General features: G+C 55.7%; 2 protein-coding genes across 3 annotated transcripts in view; one reads left to right on the forward strand and one right to left on the reverse strand.

Moving 5' to 3' along the window:
• Positions 1 to 328: 328 nt before the first annotated feature.
• MTHFR (methylenetetrahydrofolate reductase (NAD(P)H)) lies at positions 329 to 14,015 on the forward strand. 2 transcript variants are annotated; one of them, XM_008589788.1, is made up of 12 exons: positions 329 to 658; positions 3,027 to 3,272; positions 4,415 to 4,653; positions 5,495 to 5,605; positions 8,013 to 8,206; positions 8,951 to 9,201; positions 9,418 to 9,552; positions 9,747 to 9,927; positions 10,198 to 10,380; positions 11,600 to 11,701; positions 12,606 to 12,725; positions 13,067 to 14,015. In XM_008589788.1, the coding sequence occupies exons 1-12, from the start codon at positions 639 to 641 to the stop codon at positions 13,295 to 13,297; spliced, it is 2,013 nt and encodes a 670-aa protein (XP_008588010.1). In that variant the 5' UTR covers positions 329 to 638; the 3' UTR covers positions 13,298 to 14,015. The 2 variants fall into 2 exon arrangements, with proteins under 2 accessions (XP_008588010.1, XP_008588003.1); XM_008589781.1 differs by lacking the exon at positions 329 to 658 and adding an exon at positions 2,625 to 2,756.
• A 731-nt stretch (positions 14,016 to 14,746) lies between these two features.
• The window catches only part of LOC103605338 (chromosome unknown open reading frame, human C1orf167), a 20,231-nt gene continuing 8,258 nt past the window's right edge, over positions 14,747 to 26,719 (reverse strand). The window contains 16 exon segments of the mRNA XM_008589911.1: positions 14,747 to 15,059; positions 15,366 to 15,457; positions 15,565 to 15,675; positions 15,993 to 16,283; positions 16,815 to 16,923; positions 18,678 to 18,951; positions 19,513 to 19,583; positions 19,622 to 19,707; positions 19,805 to 19,870; positions 19,873 to 19,916; positions 20,846 to 20,990; positions 22,711 to 22,919; positions 23,687 to 23,841; positions 23,942 to 24,128; positions 25,382 to 25,550; positions 26,093 to 26,268. Of these exon segments, the coding sequence (XP_008588133.1) occupies positions 14,892 to 15,059; positions 15,366 to 15,457; positions 15,565 to 15,675; positions 15,993 to 16,283; positions 16,815 to 16,923; positions 18,678 to 18,951; positions 19,513 to 19,583; positions 19,622 to 19,707; positions 19,805 to 19,870; positions 19,873 to 19,916; positions 20,846 to 20,990; positions 22,711 to 22,919; positions 23,687 to 23,841; positions 23,942 to 24,128; positions 25,382 to 25,550; positions 26,093 to 26,268 (2,353 nt within the window). The 3' untranslated portion in view covers positions 14,747 to 14,891.

The following is a 26,719-nucleotide window of genomic DNA, read 5'->3' on the forward strand; positions in this document are numbered from 1 at the left end:
AAGCTTTCCGCCTTGGTCCCGCCTCCCTCAGCAACCTGACACCTTCGCCCCGCCCCCTCCGCGCGCGCTCCTGCAGCGGCCACAGGGCTGCGGCGGGCGCGCGGGCGAGCGTTCTGAGTCACCGGGACAGGAGGGTGAGTGACGACGAGGCCCGGGATCGCGCAGGAGGGAGACCTCGGCTCCGGAGAACGCCCACCGTGGGCGGGGACTCGCTTGTGGGCGGGCAGCGCGGGAGGCCGGCCCGCCCCCTCCGCGCGCTCCTCGCGGTGGCTGCCACCCCCCACCCCCGCCACCCCTCAGGCGAAGACTCGCTGTCTGTCCTCTGCCTGGACGGAGGGACGCCCCAGTCCCCGTCCGTGACTCGGTGAGTCGATTCGCGGCCACCCGGGCGCAGAGGCGGCTTCCAGCTCCAGCCTTGTAAACCTGCCTCCCCGGCGAGCGCCTGGAGAAGAGCGGTGGGCCGTGGTGTCACCGAGGCCGAAAGGGCTGATTGAGTTCGGCTGCTTGTCGGGCCGAGAGCCAGTGACAGACAAACAATAGTGCCGAGAAGAAGGATTTTACTTACGGCCGGGAGGACGGGTGAACAGCGTAGGGATGTCAGCCCGACTCCCCGCTTGACTCAAGTTTAGGGTTTTTAAATGGAAAAAAAAGAATGCAGGTACGTGCAGGGAGCTAGTGAAGGGGGGGATCGCGGGGTTTGCACGTAGCTTGAGTCAGAGGTCAGGATTCGGTGATGAACAGGGTTCCCCGAATACATGGGGTCTGTGGTCTGTGGTCTGGTGAGCCTCAAGTCCCTCAAAAACAATGACCTAAGCCGAGCATCACTGGAACTTTAAAGTACCTGACTCAGACTCTTGGCTAACGTGCATGTCTAACACGGTCTTCTCAGCAAGGGTAGAGCTTAATAATCATGTTGGCCCTTCTTTGGAATGCCTTTGTTCAAGAAGGTTGATTAGGAAAGCAGGAGAACAGGAGGGACACTCAGCTCTTATTCATAACCGGTAAGCATACAGAAGCTATTTAAACGGGCATGGGGAGGAAAGAGAAAACTCTTAAGAGAAATCCCTGTGGGGGCTCGATTTCACTGGCACTGCTGTCCCTGGCGCCCACTTCTTCCTGCTGCACACCAGTGTCCACTGGACCTTTCTGGGAGTGGTGGGCTCAGTGTCCCAGAGCTTGGCACAGTCTAAGTAAGTGCTCAGTAAATAGCAGAGTATTATTTTGAGAATGGAGTGACCCCGGCCCCTCAGTGAATGTTGGCTGTTATTACCCTGTGCCAGGCACTGGGGACACCATAGGCAGGATACCAGGTCCTTGTCTCAGAGAACTTGGAGAAGAGAGGGGACGCAAACCTGTTAACCCACAATTACAATCCAGGGTGTTATGGGAGCCCAGTTTAAAACGGAAAAATTGTGGGTGTTGGTTGAGAGAAGTCATAATAATATGGCACGTGCCTGGCACACACTACGCATGCAATTAAGTCTTTAAAGAGCAGATAGTTTGCAGGTGGTTCAGTCTCCACCCCTTCTCTAGGCTTTGTTCCAGCAGGCTGTTAATGCGGCATTCCCTTGAACGCAGGAGAAAGGCCAGCTGGCTGCTCTTGCCATTACCCCCTTTCTCATTGCCCCCCTCCCCCTGCCATCCCCACTGAGAACCTGGAGTTTTAGGTCAGGATCAAAATGGGCATCCCTAAGGGGGAGAAAGCATTGACACAAGGGTTCTTAGTCTGGAATCAGCTTCTTGACTTTGGATGCACCCGTGCATATTCTGTGCACTTGCCTGTGTTTCAGTAGAGAAGAGCAGTGGACTTCATCAGATTCTCAAGAGTCTAGGACCCAACGTGGTTAAGTACACTGGCTTAGCAGTGGGCATTCCCCAAAAGGAATGAACCTGACATGGTCGTTCCTCTCTGTTACCCCATGTCACCACATACCGATTTTCACTACTGTGTGTTTGCCTGTTGCTGTGCAAAAGTAGTATTTGTTTTGTTTTTAAGTATTTGTCTTATTTTCCCCACTAAACTGCCACATGGCACTGTGCGTATGGCCTGCCTGCAGTTGCCCTGGTCAGAGCTTCACATGGGGTGGCTCTGCAGTCACTGTGATTACTTTAACTGACTTCAGTAATCTGTGTAAGGACAGCAGCCTGCACAGCAGGCACAGATGGGACAACTTTTGTCCCGAGTTGGACATAAATTCATGCCCTTTCTGGAGTCTGGCTCCTTTTGGAACACAGCCAGTGTCAAGTTCTAACCCACGACACCGTCTTTTTGAAGTAGCATGAACTCAGAAGAAATCTGGCTGCATAGTCAAGCCCTCACTCCTTCCATCCTGCACACAAGCTATTACAAGTAACAGGAGATGTTCCAGGCAGGGCCAGCCAGAGCGAGCTGTATCTTCTTTGGAGAGTGAGCTGGTGACCCTGAACGTCTGTTGGCTTCGTTTCCACCAGCCCCTGCAGTCTCCGGCCCCCGAATCCTCCTCCTTCCTTCCGCCCTCTCTCCTGGAAGCCTTGCCCCCACCCCCTTGTGCCCCCGGGCTCTGGCTCAAGGCTCTCCCTTTGTCATAGCTCCGCCCAGTTGTGCACACCCACTGGGGAAGTTTTCCTCTGTTCCCTCCCCACTCACTCTGGGTCTAAGCTGACAAGATGGACCAGCGAAAAGCCAGGGTTCTCCCAGCTGGGCACTGCTGCTCCTCCCTAGGGATGATGGCCTCAGAGGCTGGCAGCGTGGGGTTCTCTGTGCCACCCTCCACCAGGTAGCTGTCATCAAGGATCCATGGGCCGCAGGAGCATGTTCCAGTGCCAGGTGGGGGCTGTCATGCAAGGAGCCAGGCAGCAGCAGAGGGCAAAGCTTGAGTGAGGTAGCTGTAGCTGTGGAGCATGGGGCCACTGGGTGGGGACAGTGTCGGCCTTACCCTTACTGGCCTTCTCCCTGCGTGGCAGTGTCTTTCCTGCCACTCAGGTTCCTGAATGTGCCTGACGCTTGGCTGCCTGCCCTCTGGTGCCCCCTGCCCCACCCCGTGCAGCAGGAACCCGGCCATGCTGAACGAGGCCAGAGGGAGTGGTGGCCTCAACCCCTGCTCGGAGGACAGCAGCAGTGGCAGTGAGGGCTCCAAAAATAGTTCGAGATGTTCCACACCGGGCCTGGACCCCGAGCGGCACGAGAAGCTCCGGGACAAGATAAGGCGGAGGATGGAATCTGGTGACAAGTGGTTCTCTCTGGAATTCTTCCCTCCTCGAACTGCTGAGGGAGCTGTCAATCTTATCTCAAGGTATATTGATGTGAGCTGGGGTGGGAGTGGGGGGCGCAAAGGGGGAGAGAACTGCCAGCAGGCCGCAGGGCTGCACTCTAACCCGGCAGAAAAAGGCAGCCAGAGGGGGCGGAAAAGAGCCAAGGCAGGCTAGGTCATTTGATCCGCAACTTCTCAATTGTATGTAGAAGTCCCTCTGTAGCGTGGGGTATTTTTAGACACAGTCTGCAATGGGTTAAAAATGTTGATTCTCAAAAACTGTACTTTTTAGTGGAACTTGGGGCTGGATCATGAGTCCGGTTTAGGAATTCACAAAGCAGCAATTTAGAGAATGTTTTCAGTAAGTTAGGAATTTGGATTATGCCTCTTGAGATCTGGAAACGCCAGCAGAATTGCATTAGCCAGCACTTCATGAATTGCAGCTCCTTTTTAAAATTTCTGCCTTTACCGTTTGCACTTCTTTTGTGTTGCTCCCAAGGTTCTGAAGTTTAAAGGCACAAGGATGTTTAAATACACTGTCATCGCTTGTAATACAAGTGCTGTGCATGCCCAGGCTTTTGAGTCTCGTTTGGGCACATGGCCTGAGTCTGCAGGACTGTTGTCTGCTGCACTCGGGCTAGGGCTGCAGCATGAAAGAAACTTGGGCTGCTGACCCTCTCTGCCTGTTCCTAGAATGAGGCTCTGCTTGTCACTCTGAGGATTCCCCTAACTCTCGACCACTGACGCATCTTAACTCACCCGAGATAAGTGAGTTAAGATGCAAGCGCTTTGAAAGGTCTGAAGTGCTGCTGTCACACAAAATGGTGGCATTGTCATTATATGTTATCTCTACAATAATAGTCATTGTAATAATGGCGCCTCTTGTTTATTGAGTATTCACTGCTTGTACACCAGGCATTGTTCTAAGTGCTGTAAAGCCATCTATCATAATAATCTAATGTCATTATGAAGTAGGTGCTGTTACCTGCAACATTTAATAAATGAGGAAACTGAGGCTAATTTACCCAAGATCACATAGGTAATAAGTAGCAAAACCAGGATATGAATGCAGATTGATCTGACTCCAACTTGCATGTTATGCTTCTGTCACTGCCAGGCCCCATGGGAGGGTGGGAAGGTGGTGATCCCCCAGGAGCCCCTCTTCAGAAAGAAATTCCCTACAGGTTTGACCGGATGGCAGCAGGTGGCCCCCTCTTCATAGATGTAACCTGGCACCCAGCAGGGGACCCTGGCTCAGACAAGGAAACCTCTTCCATGATGATCGCCAGCACCGCTGTGAACTACTGTGGCCTCGAAACCATCCTGCACATGACTTGCTGCCGCCAGCGCCGGGAAGAGATCACGGGCCACCTGCAAAAAGCCAAGCAGCTGGGCCTGAAAAATATCTTGGCGCTGAGGGGAGGTGTGAGCCAGCACTGCCCTACTGTCTGGGTTCTTGCTTTCCCAAAGGCCCCTCCTGTCCCCTGAGCGGCCCTTTACTCTCCCCTGGGTCCCACCCTGAGCACACTCAGGGTCCCATCCCTCCCAGCTGCATCAGTAGGCATTGTGGGTCGTGAGTCTACCGTGGGCACCACACAGATGGAGCCAGCTCTTCTACTTCTCGACCTCGACATAGGTGTTCAGTCAGGAATGCAGTCAGTGCCTGATAACCCTCTGCCCTGGCTACACAACTCCATTGATCACTGGCTGCATCCAGAGCCTGGCCCAGTCACAGAGTGCAGTCTGGCATCTGTCCAGCAGTGAGAATAGCTGGTTATGCCCCTGGTGCCTGCTGCCATCAGGCCACCCCGGTGTGGGAATAAGAAGGCTGATGGGTGGGATCTGTGGCTTTGTGCTCCCCCCACCACAAGACCACTTCTCACTTGAGGTGAGTAGCAAGTTCTCCCAGCAGGAGATCTGAGAGAGCAAGCAGTAGGGCTGTGGACAGGGTCCCTGAGCACCTCCAGATGCAAGTAGGGAGGGCACTCAGATCCTCCCGGCCCAGTGAATGGCAGCAGCGTCTGCTTTTCCTCTGCTGGCATGTTGCCGCTCGGAGTTGGCTCTTAGTATTTGACAGGTTCGCTGTTTTCTTCCCTCCTGCTGTGTACCAAGTGTTATGCTAGAAAGAAGAGATCCAAACTTAACATGAAGTCTGTGCCTTCCAGGATCTCGCAGTCCTGCATGTAGGGGTAGGCAGAGGGAATAAAAAGGCTCTCTAAAGGTTGGGTGAGACCCAGTGACCGTGACCTCCACCGAACCTGCAGACCCCATAGGTGACCTGTGGGAAGAGGAGGAAGGAGGCTTCAGTTATGCGGTGGACTTGGTGAAGCACATCCGAAGTGAGTTTGGTGACTACTTTGACATCTGTGTGGCAGGTGAGTGGCTGGATGGAGTGGTGGCTGGGGATGGAGAGGGGAAGGGATGAGCCGCCCATGAGCCTGCCAGTATTCAGCTCAGGACACGGTGATCAGGTGTCTCTGTGGGCCTGCGCCCACGCTGGATGACAGATGTGCAAACGTGGATTACATGATGTCCCTGCTCTCTTTCCACCACCCCCACCCTCCCAGGCGTGCCACAACCCCCTGAGTTTTTGTTCCTCTGCTCTTAGCCTGCTTCCCAGCCCCGTTTTTCTTCTTTAAAACAAAAGAGAGATATTTATTAAGAGGATTCCAGGAGGCAGTGAATCCCAGAACCCAAGGTCAGGAAACGGCATCAGACCTCACTGGCATTGGAGCCAGTCAGAAACCAAGGCCCTCCCACATTCTGTCTGGGGCCACATCTGCTCCATGCTTCTGAGGATACGTGGTGTCAGTTCCAGTCAGTAGCCCAGACTTACTGACAGGTCTCAGTGTCAATTCCAAACTCCCAGGAGAAAGAATTCTGTTGGCTTAACTCTAGTTCTATCAGCTACAGCCAGGAGGTCAGGGGTACCTGGCAGAAGCCAATTGGGTGGCTTTCCCTCCTGCCCCCACTTACTGGGTCTGGGCCTCCAGCTGCTCACATAGGGCTCAGGTATGGAGGCAGTGTGTGCCAGGGACACAGAAGTCCCTAGGTTGATTATACACACATATACACATATCTTGGTGTGACAATTTTTCTCAAATATTTTGGGGGAAATCCTATCACTTGTGTATTAAAACAAACATGGCTACATTATGGGGTAGCATCTCAAGTGATCCGAGTTAAAAATAAATAAACCATGTGGCTTCAAGAAAATTCCTTGTTGTGGGTGACTTTGGGCTTTTCTCATTCCCTGGGGACACGTCCCCTCTTTTGTCAACAGAGGAAGTTAGAAAGCTAAGTCTGGGAAGCAGTGATGAGGAGTAAGGAACAGAACAGGCATTTCCACCTGTCCAAGGGGCTGTCGCTCGTGCTCAGGTGCACCAGTCATGAGTACTAGGTGATCGTGACTAGAAACTAGCAATGTTACGAGCTTAGAGTTGCTGGATGGTTTTGTGCTTTGCTTATCATAAAGTATGTGATAAAGATCACTGGATTAGATAGCACCTAGCTGGTGGTGATAGAAAAAGATTATAGTAAACCAAGCAAAATCCAAAAGTATTCAAATGCTAGATGTTTGGTGAAATTTAGGTTTTATAGCTATACAGTTTCAGCTATTAAAAAGACTCTTTGTTTCTGAAATTCCTTGGGAAAAATAGCTTTGCTATTGAGAGTATAAAATTTTGGTACTTAATCCCCTCATCCCCTGACCCCTGGAAACAATAGTTTTTATATCCAGTTTTCATGACTCCAGGTTTCTTGAGAACGGTACTGCCTTACTACAGCAAAGCAGCTTGGCTTTTCAGTAGCCCAGGTCTCAGGTCTGCTCCCTGCCTGGCTCAGGGTCCTGCCCTGGACTTAGACTGAGGAAGACAGCACTCTTCCTGCAGTCTCATTAAGGCCTATGGTCCTCCTGCCTTCCTAGCCAAGTGAGGCTGCTAGTAAGTTCTGTCCCTTAGGGAAGGGGTCATAGAATTCATAGTGCTCATGAGGAGCCTAGAGGACACCTGGTCCCACTTCTCAGGCAATTCCAGAATCCCGTCTTGGGCATTCCCAGCACATGGTCATCCCTTTGCCCCAGTGTTTTCAGACTCCAGGACTGGAGTTATTTTGTGAGGCTGCTCGTTCCATTGTTAGACTGCTCTCTGAAACTGATGCTGGTTCTGCCATCAAAACCAACACAAAATAGGACTAATAAGGAACTCTACTAGGGCGAATCCTTTTCCCCCCATGGCAGACCTTTAGACACTTGGAAGCAGTATTCTCTCCATCCTTTTCTTCGAGTAAAGCAATCTCCACTTTCTTCAGTCTTCTTCGTGGAACATGGTTCCTAACTTTTCACTATCCTGGACCGCTGAGTAATTTTAATGTTACGTTAAAAACAATGTTTTAATCCGGTGCCTAGAGTCAAGCCCAGTACCCAAAATGTTGCCTGACCCGTGCTGAATGTAGCATTTTCTCTTTTCTATGGCCACAAAGTGCAGGCCTGATTTGCTTGGCTGGTTGAAGCAGGACAGTGTGGCGAGTTTGGAGTAATCTGTTCCCACTCCTGGGAGGTGGCCTCATGCCACCTCCCACGAGGATCATCTTCAGGGTCAGGGGGCACATCAGTTATGAGCCTGGTCACCTACCGTTTCTGCCCTGTCCATGCTGTGTAGTTGGCAGGTATGAGTCCTGAACCCTCAGGCAGAGGACTTTCTGTTCCCAGGCTCTCTGGTTTCTTCATCACTCACCTTGAGCAGGTGGAGTTCAGCCTCTCCGTACTGTCATCCCTATTGGCAGGTTATCCCGAAGGCCACCCCGATGCAGGGAGCCTTGAGGCCGACCTGAAGCACTTGAAGGAGAAGGTGTCTGCAGGAGCCGACTTTATCATCACCCAGCTTTTCTTTCAGGCTGACACCTTCTTCCGCTTTGTTAAGGCTTGCACCGAGATAGGCATCACCTGCCCCATCCTCCCCGGGATCTTTCCTATTCAGGTGAGGGTCCCGGCAGGGCTCATAGAAACCCTCCACCTCCCGCCCCCACTAGCACAGGCCAGGATGCTGGAGTGAGGTGCTGAGTTCATGCTCAAGTTCTTTGCTTATTAGATTTCCTGTCAGACAGGTGCTCCAGTCTGTATGCATCGTTGTCTTGCCACACCATTTTGGTTACCTCTAGTTCTCCCCCAAAGCAGCAACAATGTCTGTTGAGGGGCTTATTGTACTTTGGCCTACTGATACGTATCTCTAAAAGGGATTTTAACTCTTGTTATAAATTGTGGTTAAAGCAGCTTTTCTCAAACTTGGGTGTCATTAGAAACATTTGATAAGCTTTTTCAAAAGATGGATTTCCAAGTTCCACCCCTAGAAAGTTCTGATTTAGCAAATCTGAGGTGGGTCCTGGGAATTTTAGTTTTATTTCCTAAGTTTGGCAGGTGATTCTGGTGATCAGTGAGTCTTGGGAACGACTGGGTTAGATGACACTATGTTATCAATAGATACAGTTAAGAGCTAAAGGCCTGACGGCAGGAATGTTGTGGGCAGCTGCTAGACTCTGCAAAGACTGGAAAAAGCAGGATAAGCCCAAGCGCACCACTACAATATGATCTGACTTTCCCGGGCCACCCTGCATGAACCTGCAGTTGGCCAGGACACCTGGTGGGGGATGGGATGGGGGTTAAGTACTTAAGATGGAAGACGGGCTGGAAGATGGCTCCCATAGCCCCCTGGTGTCTTGGGCAGGGCTTCCACTCCCTTCGGCAGCTTGTGAAGCTGTCCAAGTTGGAGGTGCCGCAGGAGATCAAGGATGTAATTGAGCCAATCAAAGACAATGATGCTGCCATCCGCAACTATGGCATCGAGCTGGCCGTGAGCCTGTGCCAGGAGCTTCTGGCCAGTGGCTTGGTGCCAGGCCTGCATTTCTACACCCTTAACCGCGAGATGGCCACCACAGAGGTGCTGAAGCGCCTGGGCATGTGGACCGAGGACCCCAGGTGAGGGCAGGGGCCCAGGGAGCCCTAGAGGAAAGTCAGCAGTCACAGACGCAGTGCTAGACCCCTGCGGTGGTACAGAGGGATGTCTATGCTGTGGCTAGCTGGGCATACTGAGGCATACTGAGCACATGCAGCTGCAAAAGCAGGCTCAGTGGTGCTCCCCTCCTTCCAGCTCCTAGCCAACCCCTTGTCCCTTCTATCTCCATTCTCACCCAGGCGTCCCCTGCCCTGGGCTGTCAGTGCCCACCCCAAGCGCCGGGAAGAAGATGTACGTCCCATCTTCTGGGCATCCAGACCAAAGAGTTACATCTACCGCACCCAGGAATGGGATGAGTTCCCCAATGGCCGCTGGTTAGGGCCTATGGACATTCCTTGCAAATAAATCCTAAGGCTTGGGAGGAGGGGGCAGAAGGAGCTTGCATGCTCCTGGTTGAGCCCTGGGAGGAATCAGGGGCAAGATTTGCATGAATGGCTTCCTGGGCATGTGATGGCAACTGCCCTTCTGTCAGGAGTGTGCCCTGACCTCTGGGCACCTCCTGTCCCAGGGGCAATTCCGCCTCTCCAGCCTTTGGGGAGCTAAAGAACTACTACCTCTTCTACCTGAAAAGCAAGTCCTCCAAGGAGGAGTTGCTGAAGATGTGGGGGGAGGCGCTCACCAGTGAAGAAAGTGTCTTTGAAGTTTTTGCCCACTACCTCTCAGGAGAGCCAAACCAGAACGGCTACAAAGTGAGTGATGCTAGGGTGGGGCCCCTGGTTCTGTCCCCTGCCGTATCTCCAGCTGTGGGCCAGACTGCGGGGCTATGACTTCCCCACCCTGAGCCGCCATCTCTCCGTGTTGTGAATGTGGCATCTCAGCAAAGGGAGGAGGGTGAGTTGGCAAATCCTCACCTGGATGGGGCCTGCAGAGACAACGACAGCCAGTCCTCTCGTGGGGACTGTGAGAAGGAGAGTGCCAGTCCTGGTCGATGCCCCAGCCCAGCTCCCCATCCCTCCCAGGTGACCTGCCTGCCCTGGAACGACGAGCCCTTGGCGGCTGAGACCAGCCTGATGAAGGAGGAGCTGCTGCGTGTGAACCGGCAGGGCATCCTCACCATCAACTCCCAGCCCAGCATCAATGGGAAGCCGTCCTCCGACCCCATCGTGGGCTGGGGCCCCAGCGGGGGCTATGTCTTCCAGAAGGTATGCTAGGAATGCATGGGCTACCACACCTTGACTGGCACCCAGGGGGTCCCCAGAGATTGGGACAGAGCAGCCTTTCTCACCTGGGCTCTTTAAGTTACAGTGGATCAGATAGGAGCTCACATTTTCAATCAGACAAACCTGGGTAGACAGCAGGTCACTTGACCTCTCTGAGCCTCAGTTTTTTCTTCTGTAAAATGGGATGGCTCTTGTGTTCTGGGGATGAAACATGACAAAACGTGTGAAGTGCTGAGCACGCGGAAGGACACAGGAAGCATTCACTAAATGGCAGCTCTTAGGACTGTTCTGAGTCGGCACCAGCTCCTAGGGCTGCCGGAGTTAAAATCACATTCTGGGGCCGGCCCGGTGGCGCACTCGGTAGAGTTCGGTGCTTGGGAGTGCGGCAGCGTTCCCGCCAAGAGTTTGGATCCCATATAGAGACCGGTCCGATCACTGGTTGAGTGCGGTGCGGGCGCGACACCGAGGGTTGCGATTCCGTTGCCGGTCGCGATATGGGCGCGACACTGAGGGTTGCGATCCCATTACCGGTCACGACAAAAGACAAAAAGGAAAGAATAAATAAATAAATAAAAATCACATTCTGAACCACAGCCTGTGGGCTCTGGAATCAGGAAGACCTGGGTTTAAGTACCAGCTCTGCTGTTGACTGTCAGTGTAGGCAACTGTCTCAACTTCCTTGAACCTAGTTTCCTCATCTGGGGATAATAAGGCCCATGCTGCAGGATTATGAGCATCTAGCAAATGAATTTAAGTAAACTTACCTTAATCCCTAATAGACACGGTGCTAGAGAAGACGTCAATGCTATCGTCATCATCCAGTGACTGGGGAGGATGGAATATTTCAGGCCTTCCTTAGCTTGTCAAACTGGTTACCTCTGTGCAGCTCCTGAAATGGCTTCTCCATGGAGCCTTCCTTGACTGACTGGGCCAGCAGTGACAGATGTCCCTCAGACCCTTCCAGACAGAAATCTCACGTATCTACTCCCCTCACACTTTGCTCACGATTCGATTCATGTGGTCAGCATTAGACCCCAGGCCTTAAGTGTGCTGCCACGCCTGACTGCAGGGTCCCTCTCGGGGATGGTCAGGAGGGCAGGTGCCTGGATGGTGCCATGGAGTGCACGGAACACATGGCAGCACATAGAAAGGGTATCTGGCAAGGAGCTGAGGTTGAGGGACGGGCACCTGCCTCCCACAGGCCTACCTGGAGTTCTTCACTTCCCGAGAGACGGTGGAAGCGCTGCTGCAGGTGCTGCAGAAGTATGAGCCGCGGGTCAATTACCACATCGTCGATGTGAAGGTAGGCCAGGTCCAGGGTCTGAGCGCCCCACGGTCACTCCTTCCTTCACCATCACCTGCCTCCTAGCCCAGGCTGGGCATACTGTGCAAGACAGGCCAGGTCCTGCTCTCAAAGAGCCGGCAGCCCAGTGGGGGTGACAAATAAATGGCTACTGACAGGTCAGTGTAAGTAGGAAAATCAAGTTCACTATAGGTTCTCTAGGATCCAGAAGAAGGATATCTAACCTGCGAGGTGAGGGAAAGCTTCTTAGGGGGGTCATGTGTGGCCCGAATCCTTAAGGACAAAGAGGAGTTGGCCAACAGGAGAGGAGGCATTCCAGAGGAAGGGCAGAGCAGGTGCAAAGGCATTGAGCTGCACTGTCTGTGTGGAAACAGGATGGGGGGAAGAGGCGGTGCAGTGCTAAGCGGGGGCCAGGTCCACAGGGCTCTCAGTTGTCCTGCCTGGAGCCTGGGTCTTCCCTAAAGGCAAGGGGAGCCTTTCCCCAGCAGTGGACTGGCTCAGCTCCCTGTTTTTGTTGTAGGCTGATCACAGTGGCAACCATATGGGTAACCTGGGTGTGGGGAGGACTAGACCTAGGAGGCCAGGGAAGGGGCCCTATGGGAAACCATGTGGGACACAGGCCCAGCAGCGGGCCAGGCACGAGATTAGAGAGGAAGCACGTGGACGTGGAGGCTGACTGGCACGGTGAGGAGAGAGGAAACACTCAAAATGACCTCTAGGTTTCAGGCTTATGTGAAGAGTGACACCGTTTGCAAAAATGAGAGCCTAGGATGAGGGACAGTTGGAGGTGCAGGCAGAGAGCTGAGCCCAGAAGCGGTCCCAGTGAGTTGAGGTTGTCCAGGCAGTAAGAGGACTGTGGTTGTCTCTGCCCCAGGTCTGCTCTTACCCCACCCCCCACCCCCAGGGTGAAAACATCACCAATGCCCCTGAGCTGCAGCCCAACGCCGTGACGTGGGGCATCTTCCCCGGGCGAGAGATCATCCAGCCAACAGTGGTGGATCCTGTCAGCTTCATGTTCTGGAAGGTAAAGGAGCCAGGAGCGAGACTGCCCTGGCCACCTTGAAAACCTCGGGCAGGCAGTACTGCCGGCTGAAGGTTACACCCCCAGGGCCCTCGAACCCAGCCTTTGAGGCCATCCTCCCCACTGATTCACCCGCCAGTGTGGTGTTGACACGTGGTGTTTGTTTCTGGGCAGCGGGCGGGAAGCAGCACTGGCAGCAGGCCCTGTTCTATTCCTGGAAATGTCCTGTTGGGCAGAGGCAGCAGCCCTTGGAGTGCTGAGCACGGAGCCCTGACCTGTGGGCAGCCCTGCTAACCTGGCCTGTGTGCGTGGGTGTGTGTGTCTGTGCGCACGTGTGCGTGTAGGACGAGGCCTTCGCCCTGTGGATTGAGCAGTGGGGCAAGCTGTACGAGGAGGAGTCCCCGTCTCGCACGATCATTCAGTACATCCACGACAACTACTTCTTGGTCAACCTGGTGGACAATGACTTCCCACTGGACAACTGCTTGTGGCAGGTGGTAGAAGACACATTCGAGCTTCTTAACAAGCCCACCCAGAATGAGGAGGAGATGGAGGCTCCACGACCTGCGTCCTGACGTCCTCAGCTGGGGCCACTCCTGTCCTGCCTTCCTCCTCCCCAGTCCTGGTTCTCCCAGGAGCCCTACTCTCCTTCGTTTCCCTCCAAGCCCTGGTCCCACTCCCTGGCATGCCGGTGGGTGAGGCTTCCAGGCTCCGGCTGGACCTGAGTCACCCCACACGGGAGCCTAGTGCTGCCCACTCTGGCCAGGAATTTGTGCTGTTCTGGTGGGAGCACCTCCATCCTGCAGATGACCACAGGGGGTGGGGGTGGCACACCACCCTCCCTGCGAAGGGGAGGAGACTAGTTGTTGCCACTTGAGCCCTCACATCAGGGCAGCCTCTAGGAGACAGTCAGAGACTCCCAGTGAACACATACTTGGGACCTACATAGGACGGGCAAAGCAAACACAGGTAATGGGTACTTGTGGCATTATAGAAGAGACATGGCAAGATTTTTTTCTTTTTTGCACCCTTCCACCTCCTAGACGTTGGCAGCTGGACCCTACCTACTTGTGATTGAAGGGGCAAACCACTGTCCTGCCTACCTACTTGGCTGGCCACAGCACCAGGCCCCAGGCCCCTGGATGGGGCAGGGATTTCTTGTCACATTCTACCTGAGAGTTCACCTGGGCTTTTCACCTTTCTGCAATGCTGCTTTTTGAAACAGTTGTTTCAAGATTCTGATGGCTTGAGAGGAAAAGTGTCCCTTGAGGGTTAAAGGCAGTCTGAACCCTTGTGCTTGGTGGAGCCCTTTGCTTTCCCTTTTCCCCCCACCCCGGCCGCTGAGGAATCCATGTCTGTCAACTGTCAAAGGCAAAGGTGAGGTTTGCCTAGGCAGTGGCTCCAGCTCCGCCTGGGGCTGTGCGGCAGCCACACTTCCTGGCTTAGTTTTTAGGTGGGCCCTCCTGCCAGCTGCTGTTCCCTCAGCTGATGCTGTCCCAGAAGCTGTCTGCCTGGCACCGCTCTCCAGGGGCAGTGACTACAGGTGCAAATACGCTGTTTCCTGTCCTGGATCCCGGCCTGCTGGTCTTTGCCGGCTCAGCAGAAAAGGACTGCACCACAGTGGGGGTGGGGCGTTCAGGAACAGCCTGATGGCAGAGGAAGGGGCCTGCTGGTCTTTGCCGGCTCAGCAGAAAAGGACTGCACCACAGTGGGGGTGGGGCGTTCAGGAACAGCCTGATGGCAGAGGAAGGGGCCTGCTGGTCTTTGCCGGCTCAGCAGAAAAGGACTGCACCACAGTGGGGGTGGGGCGTTCAGGAACAGCCTGATGGCAGAGGAAGGGGCCTGCTGGTCTTTGCCGGCTCAGCAGAAAAGGACTGCACCACAGTGGGGGTGGGGCGTTCAGGAACAGCCTGATGGCAGAGGAAGGGGCTCAGTTGTGGGGCTTCCTCTTCAATCCCTTCCCAGGCCCCACTGGCCAGGGCCAGGGGGTGGCGGGGGCAGCGTTTAGGAGAGACTGAGCAAGAGACTGAGCAACCTTAAGAAGGGCATTTATTATCTTTTAGAGCTCCCAGAGCTGTCCCCTCGTCACCACACTCCCGTATACATGGGGCATGGTTCCTTCCCTGGAAAGGCTGGGCTCAGTTCTGTTTTTCGTTCTATGGGAACGAGTCACAGCTGCAGTTGAGCCCCTGCTCTGCCCCAAGTCCACCACACCCGGGCCTGCTCCAGCCTGCTCCCAGGGCCCCTGGTGCCTGGCATTCTCAGGGGTCTCGGGCTACTGGTGGTTCCTGTCCTTGGGCCCTTGGCTGCCAGGCGCTGGTACCACTTCTCAAAGGCCTAGAATCAGGGAGGGGGAGGAAAGGTTGTCTCACACTCCTCCAGGGTCTGCTGTGCCTACTAGAAAAACACCTGCACCCAGCTCTTTCTGTCCCTGGGGCGTGTGGGGTCAGAGGCCCATCCCTCTGCCCCAGGCAGCCAGCCAGCCCTGCCCAGGCCAAATGCATAGGCTCAGGATAGATCTGACTTGTGATTTAGGAAGCTGTGCTCAGAGCAGAGCAAATAAGGGAGGGGCGCTTGGGGACCCAGACCCTGCATGGGCTAGTGACAGCAGCAGGTGTGCCACAGGCCAAGCCTTGTTCTCACACTGAGTGACAGGGTGGGATTGGGCTGGGCTCCGACAACTTGGTTGTGTGTCCTGTAACCAGACTGGCCCCCTCCCTGAAAACGAAGGGGCCCTGCGGATGGCGAGCAGAGAAGACCTCAGCTCAGCCATGTCCAGACATGGCGCTGGTTTTGGAAGGGCCAGCTGGGTGAAGCGAGGGGGATGCCGTCCTGCCAGTACCTGGATAAGGACCCAGCTGTCTTCTTGCTGCTGGAACCGCTGAGCAACCCACAGCTGCAGGACCCGCCGCCGCCACGTCTGCCAGGCCCATCTCAGGTGCCACTGCCTAAGCTGTGGGGAAGTTAGCAGAGGCACCCCCCTGCACCCCCGTGCCCCGGCAGCCCCGGGCCTTTCTGTGGCCTCTGCACCCCCAACTCTGTGGCACCAGGGTGAAAGGGCTGTGAAAAGGGGGGCGTCATATGAGGAGCTTATAAACAATGCAGATTCTGGGGCCCATCTGAAACCCTAAGGTTTCAGACTCGGCGTGTCCAAAGACCATACTCTGAGAGACATTGTTTCTAGGGGTTAGGGTTGAGGATGGGTGCAGTGGGGGCTGTGCCCCAGGGCCTCTGGGGCCTCCTCGGGGTGGGGTGGGGCCATACACTCACCAGAGTCCACGCCAGCTGCTGCACCCCTTGAGCATCTACCCAGCGCTGCCATGTTGCTGCCAGGCGTCTGGCCTGCTGGGAACTCTGGAGCCTGTGAAGCAGTGCCCTGAGGTGCCAGCGATGTAGGTATTTCTTCCTGACAGCCAAGAGCATCATGACCCTTCATGGCAGGAGGAAGGGCAGAGCCACGGGCCTGGGCCTGCTCCTCCAGGATCCTGCAGGAACGAGCACTGGCCAGAGGGGGCCCGGCTCTAGCTATGGCTCTGGCAAGCCCCTCCGCCCCTGCCCACGCTCAGTTGCTCTTACCCCAGCCTCCTTTTCTGCGCCTCCCTTTGGCCTTTGAGGGCTCCGGTCTCAGAGCTGCAGTGCCCTCTGAGTCCTGTAGGGGGCTGGCTGGGGGCCCAGAGGGGACGCTCTCCATTGCCTGGGAAGGGAAGTTGAGTCAGAAGAGGTTAATAACACACTGGTTCAGGATGGCAGTGTCTCCTTTACTATATGCCTAGATGTTGAGCACAGTGAAGAGGGTGGACAGAAGGTGGGGGGTTAAGCAGGGTGCCCCTCCCCCTCCCGCTGCCGGTCCCCAGGCCTCCCTGGCTCTGGGCTCTGGGCTCTGGGCTGCTGCCCAAAGAGAAAGAACAGGGGCGGGGCAGGGGAAACGAGTTGTTTTCTCGAAACAGCTGAAATATGCGAGGAAATGGGTGGGGAAAACAATAAATACTTGTAATGTATCTGGCTCTGGAGCTGATTTCCAGGCCCCTGAGGGCTAGGGACCACCTCACCCCTATACTTCAGATAGTTTGTCCCCAGGGGCAGGGTCTTCTTAACTCTGAGTCCAGGACGGTTCCCTCAGCTTCCTCTGTCCACCAAGGCTGTGCTGTTGTGTTGGCTTGGGCAGCACAGGCCCTGTGGCTGGTGTCCAGCAGCTGTGGGTCTGAGGGAACAGCCAGAGAGGAAAATCTGAACCCAGTGAGCTTGGACCTCCTGGGGCACGGTGACTGGGTGGGATTGCTTTCCTGCCCTGCCCATGCGCGGGGTTTCCTGCTCGTGTGTGCACAAACGGGAGGGTTCACATTGCCTCATGTTCTCCCATGAGACCTGAGGCTCCTGGAGGAGACTGAGAAAGTGTCCAAGAGCAGTGTGGCCAGTAGGACACACCACTACCTCTTCCTCACCCATCCTGCCATGTGGCTGAAAATATTTAAGCAGAGGGGTGGACCAATAATAGCTACCACTTGGTGAGAGCTCACCTGTGCCAGGTACAGCCCTAGGAGGTAGGTATTACTCTCCCCACTTAAGCTTTACAAAGCTCAAGTACTTGTCTGAGGCCTCTCAGAAGTGGTCTGACTCCAGAACCTTAGCCCCTTTATACAGAGAAAGGGCTCTCTAAGGGGACCCTCTGCCACCACCAGATGGCTTAACACCTGTATGTGTTGCTAGGTATTAGGGGGGCCTGGAGGTAAGCACTCTGGGTACCATTCCCAGCACTTACTGTCTCTATAAGCCTCAGCTTCTCCATCAGCATGTGAGATCCTTAACATTTTTTTTTTCTTTTTGTCTTTTTTACTGACCGGTAACGGGATCGCAACCCTCGGTGCCGCGCCCGTACCGGGGACTGGCAACGGGATCGCAACCCTCGGTGTTGCATCCGCACCGTGCTCAGCCAGTGAGCGGGAACCGGTCTCCACATGGGATCCGAACCCATGGCGGGAGCGCCGCCGTGCTCCCAAGCGGCGCACTCTCCAGTGCGCCACCAGGCCAGCCCTGAGATCCTTAACTTTGCTTACAGAAATGGGAGTATAAAAGTACTCCAAAAAAAAAAACAAAAACAAAAAAAAACCAGTAACACGTATCTAGAAATAAAATACACTGAGACCCAGAATCTGTTGTTGCCATGGTCCCATATATGTGAATTCTGCAAGTAACCAAAGCTAGTCTCTCAATTCCACTTTAAAAAACAAAAGCCACTTCAATTTTTTCTTAGAATCTTCCTAAAATCTATCACATATTTCCTGGGATTCTTGGGCTGGCCAGTTAGCTCAGTTGGTTAGAGTGCATTACACCACCAAGGTCAAGGGTTTGGCCAGTTGATCTTTAGGAACCCTACTTTGCCTGCCAGTTGTCTCTGGGGCTGTCCCCCTCAACATGTCCCCCAATTGCTGTTCAGTGTCATTTCTTGTACCTGGCTTTTGTGGAGGCCTCTCCCCTCCTGCTAGGCCATCAACCTCTTATCACCATTTGCTGATGTTAGAACTGCTTCTGATCTGGAGAAATTTTGTTTTTTTTACATCTACATCTGAGTTTTCTGTAATGAGCATATTTCATTTTTCTAGTACGAAACAAACAAAAAATTGCTACCGTCCCCGTGTCCCCATCTTGATCCATGATATATAATACATTTAGGTGTCTGTCTCCCTAAAGACTGTGACCCCAGCACGTTCGTCTGCGCAGCCAGACCTGCACTGGACTGGCCCTTGGTAGGTGCTCAGTTAAGTGTGTGCTCATGGAACCAGGGTCGTCCAGAGCCAGGAGGATGTTCAAGAACCTGCTAGGGATGGTGTCTGCAAGGCTCAGGCCCCTGGAAAAGCATCCAGCTATCCTGCCACCATGGGCTGAGATAAACTGATTCTAAGGCCAGTGGCCCAAGAGTCATTTTTAGACTTCCCAAACCACCAGGTCCCACCTCACCTGCTTCCAAGGGGCTGGGGCATCCATCAGCAGCAGGAGGCGCCCTCTGCTGGCTAGCATGGGCCAATGCCTGAAGTCAGCCGGGGGCCTGGGGTGGACCGTGCGGGCCTCCTGGGTCTCAGCACGCAGTTCCAGCTGCACTCTGAGCAGCACTGTCCGCCACTGGGCCCAGTGGGTCTGCAGGAGGCGCCTGAGCCCAGCATGCCAGAGCTGGGTGGCAGCAGCTTGCTGGACACAGTCCTGGGTCACTGACTGGGCCCAGGCCTCTAGGACCCTGGAGGAGAGAGCAGAGCCCCACCAAAGGCCATCAGAGTTGGGGCTTCCTATCTAGCCCTCAGGGAGCCCGCCCCAGGGCCCTGTGGGAAGGGGCCCTCCAAGCAAAGCCCCATGCCTGTGTCTCCTCCCGTCCCATACCTCTTCTACTGAAATGGGCATGGAGAGCAGCCTGGAAGGGGCAGAATGTCACACAGCAGGGACAAGCATCCTGTTTGGGGGCAGACAGAGGCCAGTCCTGCAAGCTACACGTTGCCTCCCCTTCCCTCCTGAGGATGCCCGTTTTTTGGGTGTCCGGCCCATGCTGAGTGCTTGCATACATGTGGCCCCTGTAAGGCAGGACTGTTAATGTGAGAGGCTTCCCCAGAATGTGGCAGAGCTGGATGTGACCCCAGGACTAGCTGCAATGGCCAGAATGGCCTCTCCCTGTCACCTCCAACCACCCTCCTGAGCCCCTGCCCTGCCACCCAGCCACAAAGTACACTGTACCCCTGCCAAAACCAAGGTCAAGGCCAGAGCTGGAAGCACAGTGTATGACTGCCCTCAGGCCATGGGCACTCACTGGGCACCCAGTTTCCAGGCAGTGTGGGCTTGGCTGACCTGGCCAAGGTGGGACTCATTCACCCACAGAGTCCAGCACAAGGCCCCTGAGCTCGCACTCTCCCTTCCACCTGCTGCTGGGCCTTGCAGTGCTGGCCCAGTGCCACTCGCCATGCCATGAAGGCCTGCTGGGCCTGGGCCCTCCCGCACTGCTTGTCTGCCCGGCCCCACTGCACACGGCTTCTCCAGTGGGCAATGGAGGCCCAGGCGACGAGCTGCTCCCATCTGGTCTGCAGCCACTCAGGCTTCCTGGCCCATGGTGTGTGCAGCCCCCAGTGCCCATCTCCTCTGGCCATCCTGCAAGCCTAGACGCTGGGCCAGAGCACCCCTGTATCATGCACAATCTCGTGCCAGGCCCAGAAGTAGCTGCAGAACAGGAGCAAGAGAGGAGCCCAGCTGGCTCAGAGTCAAGTCAACTTATTCTAAATTATACTGAAATCCCCCACAAAGTACCAGATGTTATACAGGGTTTTGCATACACAGCCAGCCCTGTGCCTTAAGTATGTACTGACTGATGAGTATCAGGTGAAAGCAAGCACTGGTTTTCCTTGAGGGGCCTTGGCACACACTGACTCCCCATCTGTGAGCCTCAGGCTCTGCGGGCATCTGCCCAGGAAGGAGGTGGGACCTCTGCAGCTCTACTGGGGGCAACAGCCACGTCCTACCTCCCCTCACACCCCCAGGCCCTCGTAAGGGAAAAGAGGGACACAATCACCCACTGCCTGGAGGCTAAGAAAATGTCTACGCCCCTCAGATGTGACAGCACAGATGTGCCTCTATGGAGACAACATGACCATGTGCGACTTTGCAGTGATCTGTGAAGGAAGCATCATCTGTCCCTTCTGCTTAGCTTTAAAACATGTACTAATGAACTATCCGCGCCTTTCGCTAGCACGTCTCTATTTCAGTGCAGCTTCTGCTGTCTGCTCCTGGTAGCTGTGTACAGAATTCCCTGTGCTGTGATGACTCATGGAACATGCACAATGGTGGGTGTCTGAGGGACAGACTCACCAATCTTGTGTTCTCTGAAACCAGATGACTGACATGATCAGGAGGTGCACTCCTGGGGCTTGTTAGAGCCAGGGGTTTGCCACCGACCCCACCAAAACAGATTATGAGAGGCTGGTGGTCACAGCCCTCCGTCTCCAGGCGGGAGTCTCCCTTAATGCCCCCCCTTTCCCAGGTCCCAGGCCTCCAGCCTGGGCCATGCGCTGAGCTTCCCATCCCCTGGGCTCTATTCCTGCTTTTCCCAGGGTGGGAATGACCATCACCCTCCCACCCCCAGGCCCACCAACCTCTGCAATAGGAGATGCTCTGGACAGGCCACTGTGTGTCTCCTACGAGCTGCTGCCTGCTGCCAGCCCCTGAAGGCGGCCCTCCGTAGGCCCTGCTGGTGGACCTGCACCCACCTCTGGTACTTTCCATGCAGGAACTGCTGCCCTGAGGCCAGAGAGACTCCAAAGTGCCAGTGGTGCTCATCCCAGCCTCTCCTCTGATCAGTTAACCCTTCACCCCCGACCCAAGTGGGAACAGAGGAGGCCACCCCAACTGCTATGGGGTTAAAATGCTTTGGTTACAGGTGTCCTGCTGGTAACCAGGCCAACCCGGCTCACAGAGTCGCTGGGGTTTTGTTTTTTAAAAATTCCTTAACAATGTTTAGGACTCAGGAGAATTCAGATAAAAATCTAGATTTCCAGATTTTCTTGAAAAACTAGAAGGTCTGGCAACACTGAGCCAGCTTTCCTGCTGGGCAAGAACTTGGCTGGAGAAGCAGCCGTCCCAGAGAACAGGACACAAGCTTCCCAGAACAATCAGGTCCCTGCCTGGCAGCCTGTCATACAATGCACCACTGTAGCGGGCAGCCTCTGAAATGACCCCCCAGCTCCTGGTGCTTGTGTCCCAGGTGACGCTGTCCACCTGAGGATGGGCTGGACTTACTGACTTGCTCCCAGCACACAGAACTCAGCAGAAGCTATGGGACGCCACTTCTGCTTTTAGGTCATAAAAAGACTGTGGCTTTGGCTTGGGCACATGCTCTCACTTCCTCTCGGATTGCTTACCTTGGGGGAAACCAGCTGCCATTCCTGGGGTGCCCCTGTGGACAGACCCACAGGGAAAGGCCTGCCCCAACCACCTGTGTGAGCTTGGAAGTGCAGAACTCCCTCTGCCATTGAGGCTTCAGATGAGACTGCAGCCTTGGACGACGACTGCAACCTCATGGGAGACCTTGAGGCTGCGGCACCTGGCTAAGCCACACCTGGACCCCTTATCCATGGAAACTGTGACATAACTTGTTTGTGGCTTAAAACTAGTAAGTATTTGGGTAATTTGTTACACAGCAATAGATAACTAATGCAATGGATCACAGATGCCGCTGGAGCTGTGACCCTGATTTAGCTGGGTTCAAACTGAGGTACAAAAATCCCAGCTCCTTCTTCTTGCCTGGAGGCCAGGACCCCTGGAGCACCTCTGTCTCGGGGCCTGGCTCCCCGCTTCACTGGCTGTGTTCCTCGGCCTCTCTTACAAGTTGCAGCCTCGGCCACCTCAGCAAATCTGGCCCATCCCTCCTCCCCACCTCAGCCTGTGCCATTCCCACTGCCTCCACCTCTCTCTCCACTGCTCTGCCCGCTGAGCTACCCTCCCCACCTCCTCCTGGAGGCCCTCCCTGAGTACACTGCTGGGCTCTTAGGGCGCCATGACTCTGCCCACTTCTCCCCCCAGTTCAGAGCTCTGACCAGTGGTTCCTGGAGGCCAGGTTAGGATGACAAGGACAAAGTGAAGCTGCAGCTGCTGCTGCTGCTGGTAATACCTACTAGGAACTGGGTCCTCAGCCAGGCACCTTACGTGGATAGTCTCAGAGCATCCCCACAACTACCCTGAGAGGGGCACTACATTATCCCCATTTTACAGATGAGTAGGCTGAGACCCAGAAACATTAAGAAGCTTGTTTAAGGGAACATGAAGGGAATGGAAGAGCAGGAACTCGAACTCAAGACTACAGAGTCCAAGCCCTGGATTCTGCTCTGCCACCCCAGTCCCCCATGTGCCCTATGAGGGTCCCACATCAGACTCTGTGCAAAGTATATGGAATCCTGGGTCTCACCGATGGACCCTGGCCCTTCCCTCACCTGCAGTTCCCCCAGCCCAGTCCTCGACTCACTCTGCCAGTGGGAGTGCCAGCAGTGCAGGGCGTTTCGTGCCAGTCCCTGGCTGTGCTCCTGGGCCCGCTGCTCTGCCTCCCGCCACTGCACCAGTCGCCGCCACCACAGGCCCAGTGCAGCCCTGCAGCTCTGATCCCAGGCCCAGCGGGCAGCCAGCTCTGTACGGGCCTCTTGGGCCGCTGCCCAGTGGCTCCAGCTGAGAAGGACTCTAGGAAAGGGGGTGTCCACGCTGAGGAGGGTCACTGCCACCCAGGCCAGCTCAGCCTTCCCCCTCCTCCCCTCAGCAGCAGGGAGAGGCTTGGGAGCAACTCTTCTCCCCGTTTCCATCATGGGAGAGGGTGGGTTGCTGGGGACTGGAGGGGCCAAACACCTCTCTGAAGGTCACAGTGACAGGTGGTAGGGATAGGATGGGGCCCCAGACCCCCAATACCAAGACCTGTGCTCAGTCAGCCATAAACATTGCTATGGACTAAGCACTTGCTACGTGCCAGGCACTGTGCTAGTGCACGTATCTGCCCCTACCTCACTGATGCCCCATTAGAAGGAGCACATTATTACCCCTACTTTACAGACAGGGAAATGGAGGCACAGAGAAGTTTAGCAACGTGTCCAAGATCACACAGCCAGTGAGGGGCAAAGCTGGTATTAGAACCCAGGCAGCCCGATTCTTATGCATGTGCTACTAATGAATGAATGAATGAGCCACAGTGAGAAATCGAGAGAAACAATGACCCTGCAGAGCGCCTCACCGCCACCCCCACCCCTCTCAGCATGTCAGGGCAGGAGGACAGGAAGAGTGGAAAGGATCTGCTCTGGGCCAAGCTGACCGGGCTGTGAGAGGGAAGCCCCCTGGGAAACAGACCCCAAGGGGATGCTGTGGTGAAGGCCAAGGACGGACGGAAGAAGAGGCAGGAAATCAGTAAATCCACAGAGTGGTGGGCAGCATGGCTCACCGTCCTGGGGAGGGGTCCCTACCGCCTCTGGAGGGTGCGCTGGCACCACCTCGCTGCGTCCCGGGACTGCCAGGTCCGTGCCCGCCAGAACAGAAGGCACTGCCCCTGCTGCTGCCGGCCAGCTGCCCACAGAAAGCTCACCCAGAGTGTCTCCAGGAGGCCGGGGGCTCTGGGAGCCTGGGGAAGGAGGTGTGGAGTCCTGGGTCCCCTGATCCCTCCCTGGCCCCACACCCCCCACCCATCTGCCCCAGCCCCTCCCCATTCCCCCGCCCCTCACCTTCTCCAGCGAGCCTTGGGGTGTGCTGCAGCCCAGCGAGGCCTCCCCTCCTGGGATGCTGCCCAGTGGCTCCAGGACCAAGGCGGTCTTGGCACTGCCTGATGAGGTGTCTGGACCCCACACCCTCAAGCGCCATTGCCTCAGGATGTGCTGCAGAGTCCGCTGCTGCAAGCCCTGGAAAAAGGAGCTACAGAAGGGGCAGGTGAGTCCCTGGGCCCCAGCATCACCCCGTAGCCACTGTGAAAGATCTGAGCTGGAAGGGGGCTCACCGTAGGCCAGAGCTCTGCACCACCGCCTCCTAAACTGGCTGCCCTGGGATCACTGGGGGCTTCAAGAAATACCAGTGCCCACCAGGGTCCTCCCCCCAGAGATTCTAACTTAATGGTTGGGGTGCAACCTGGGCTTCTGGACTTTTCCAGAGCTCCCTAGATGACTAGGAAGCAGCTAAGGCTGGTCACCTGCACCACCTGGCGGATCCTGTCCACTCTTCTGGGGTGGGGGGGGCAGCAGCTAAGGCTGGTCACCTGCACCACCTGGCGGATCCTGTCCACTCTTCTGGGGTGGGGGGGGCCTGCAGCTGATTGGGATGGAGCCGGACCCCAGCCCCTCATGCACAACCAGGCCAGTGCTCCTGCCTCTGCTCAATTACAAGGAGAGGAAATCAGGCCTGGGGGAAGGTCATTTCACAAAACTCCAAAAGCAGCAGACCTGGGACTCATGTCAGGCCAGCAGGGCAGCCCCGGGTACACCGAGGGAGATGAAGACTGTGCCCTGATGCTCGGAGGCCAGAGGACGGGCTGGGCTAGGGAGAGCCACATTCTCAGACCGTGGTGATGCTCCTGCCCCCTCTCTTCCCCCCCCCTCCACCATCAGACTGGGCTCTAAACCCAGCAACAACCATTGTGCATAAAGGAAGCACCATAACGGTCTCACTATGGGGAGCTTCTTGCTCCTGACTCAGAGTGTGACTTAGAGCAAGCTGCTCGACCCCGCTTAGCCTCAGTTTCTCTAGCTGTGTAATGGAGCAAAAGGGGAAGGGGAAGATCTCTGCTCCCTGGCTCCTTCACTCAGTCGTTTACAACATTTATTCTGTGCCACCAACATGCCAGGCACCTGATGGGTGCTGGGGAGCCAGTGGTAAGGAGACAGACATGCTTCCTGCCACCAGGGGTCTCACCCCTAGCAGGGAGATGGGCAAGAGGCAGTTCCATTCAGGTTCCAGCCACCTTGGTAGAGCTCTGTGTCTGTGACCCCATGGCCCCCAGCGGCTCTCTGCTCAATCACTGTCTCCTGTCCCTAGGCCACCTCCTGAGGTGTGGCATCTGCAGGGCACCACAGTGTGCCGGGCCCTATGGGACACTCCTCCTGGTGCTGAGCCCAGCTCATGCACCCATCCTGTGCCCTCAGGCCCACCTAGGTTACCAGCTCATTGACATTTACTTGGCCCGCTGGCTGTGGGACAGCCGTGTCCTCCAGAGCAGCAGCACCCGGCAGAGGGCCAGTCTCCGGCAGGCTTCCTGCAGGGAGCCCTGGCTTTGCTCCTGGGGCAGCCCCTGAGCCTGGGGCACCGTGATAGCTCCAGGGGCTGAGCTGCAGAGGGCCGGGTAACCTGAGAAGCAGTCAGGAGATGAGTCAGCCACATCCTCCCCAAACTCCCTCTACCCAAAGCCATTGGTAGCTGCTGCCTCAGGGCCCCCTTGGGACTTCCCCCCTCATGGGCACTGCCCCCTGCCACTGTCTCCAAATCCTCTTCTCTGGGATGCCTCAAAGATCCCATCATCCCCAGATAGGTTTAGGGGTGGGAGACAGGGCTGTGTGTTCCCCATCAGACCAAGAGCTTCCTGAGAGCAGGGAACACTTCCCTCTGGGTGGGATGTGGGATAACCCAGCGCTAAGTGAGCCTGCAGGGGGAGGCATGGAACAGTCTCTTGTGCCCAGAGTAGCTCACCATGGGAGGTGGGGAGGTGGCCCAGCCATGTCCTGCCCACTCCAGGGACCCGTCCCAGGCCAGGCAGGCTGCACTCCCTGAAAGCCCCCAGTTCTATCACCTCCCAACATAAAAATCCAGAAATTCAACTGGGGGCCATGAAGAAGGAGCTTAAGGGACAGAGTGTGCAGGGGTGGGAGGCCCTCAGCCTGCCACTCGCTCACCCGCCTTCTGCCAGCAGAGGGTCAGCTGGGTCACCTTTGCCCCATCTGAGGCCCGGAGCTGCTTCATCTGCAGCCACTGTCTCAGGCATGTCCTCAGGATCCCCACCCGGCGGTCAGCCAGGTGATCCCGGTACCGTGCCCCTCTTTGCGCGAACCACTGCCAGGCCCTAAAGCACCTGGGAGAGCCAAGAGAAAGTACCTGTGCCAATTGTAATGACCAAGGACTGTAGCCACAGCCGCCAGCCTCGAGCCAGACACAAGCCTGAGGCCTTGGGCAAGCCACTTCATCTCTCTGAGCCTCGGTTTTCTCATCTGTAAAATGAGGCTGCTGTGAGGATGGCATGGCATGCCACCAGCTTAGGCCACGACACCTTTGGGTGCCTAGATGGCCCCAGCAGCCACCAACCTGACCTCTCGCATGCACCATCGGCTCCCTTTTGTCAGTTCCCTCTCAGTTACCAGAGTGATGTTTTCTTTTTTTTTTTTTTTTTTTTTTTTTTTTTTTTTTTTTTTCGTGACCGGCAACGGATCGCAACCCTCAGTGTCGCGCCCGTACCGGACCGGGGACCGGCAACGGGATCGCAACCCTCGGTGTTGCTCCCACACCTCGCTCAGCCAGTGAGCGGC

This window comes from Galeopterus variegatus, unplaced genomic scaffold (genome assembly GCF_000696425.1).
Source record: "Galeopterus variegatus unplaced genomic scaffold, G_variegatus-3.0.2 Scaffold138, whole genome shotgun sequence".
In the NCBI taxonomy this organism is placed as follows: domain Eukaryota; kingdom Metazoa; phylum Chordata; class Mammalia; order Dermoptera; family Cynocephalidae; genus Galeopterus; species Galeopterus variegatus.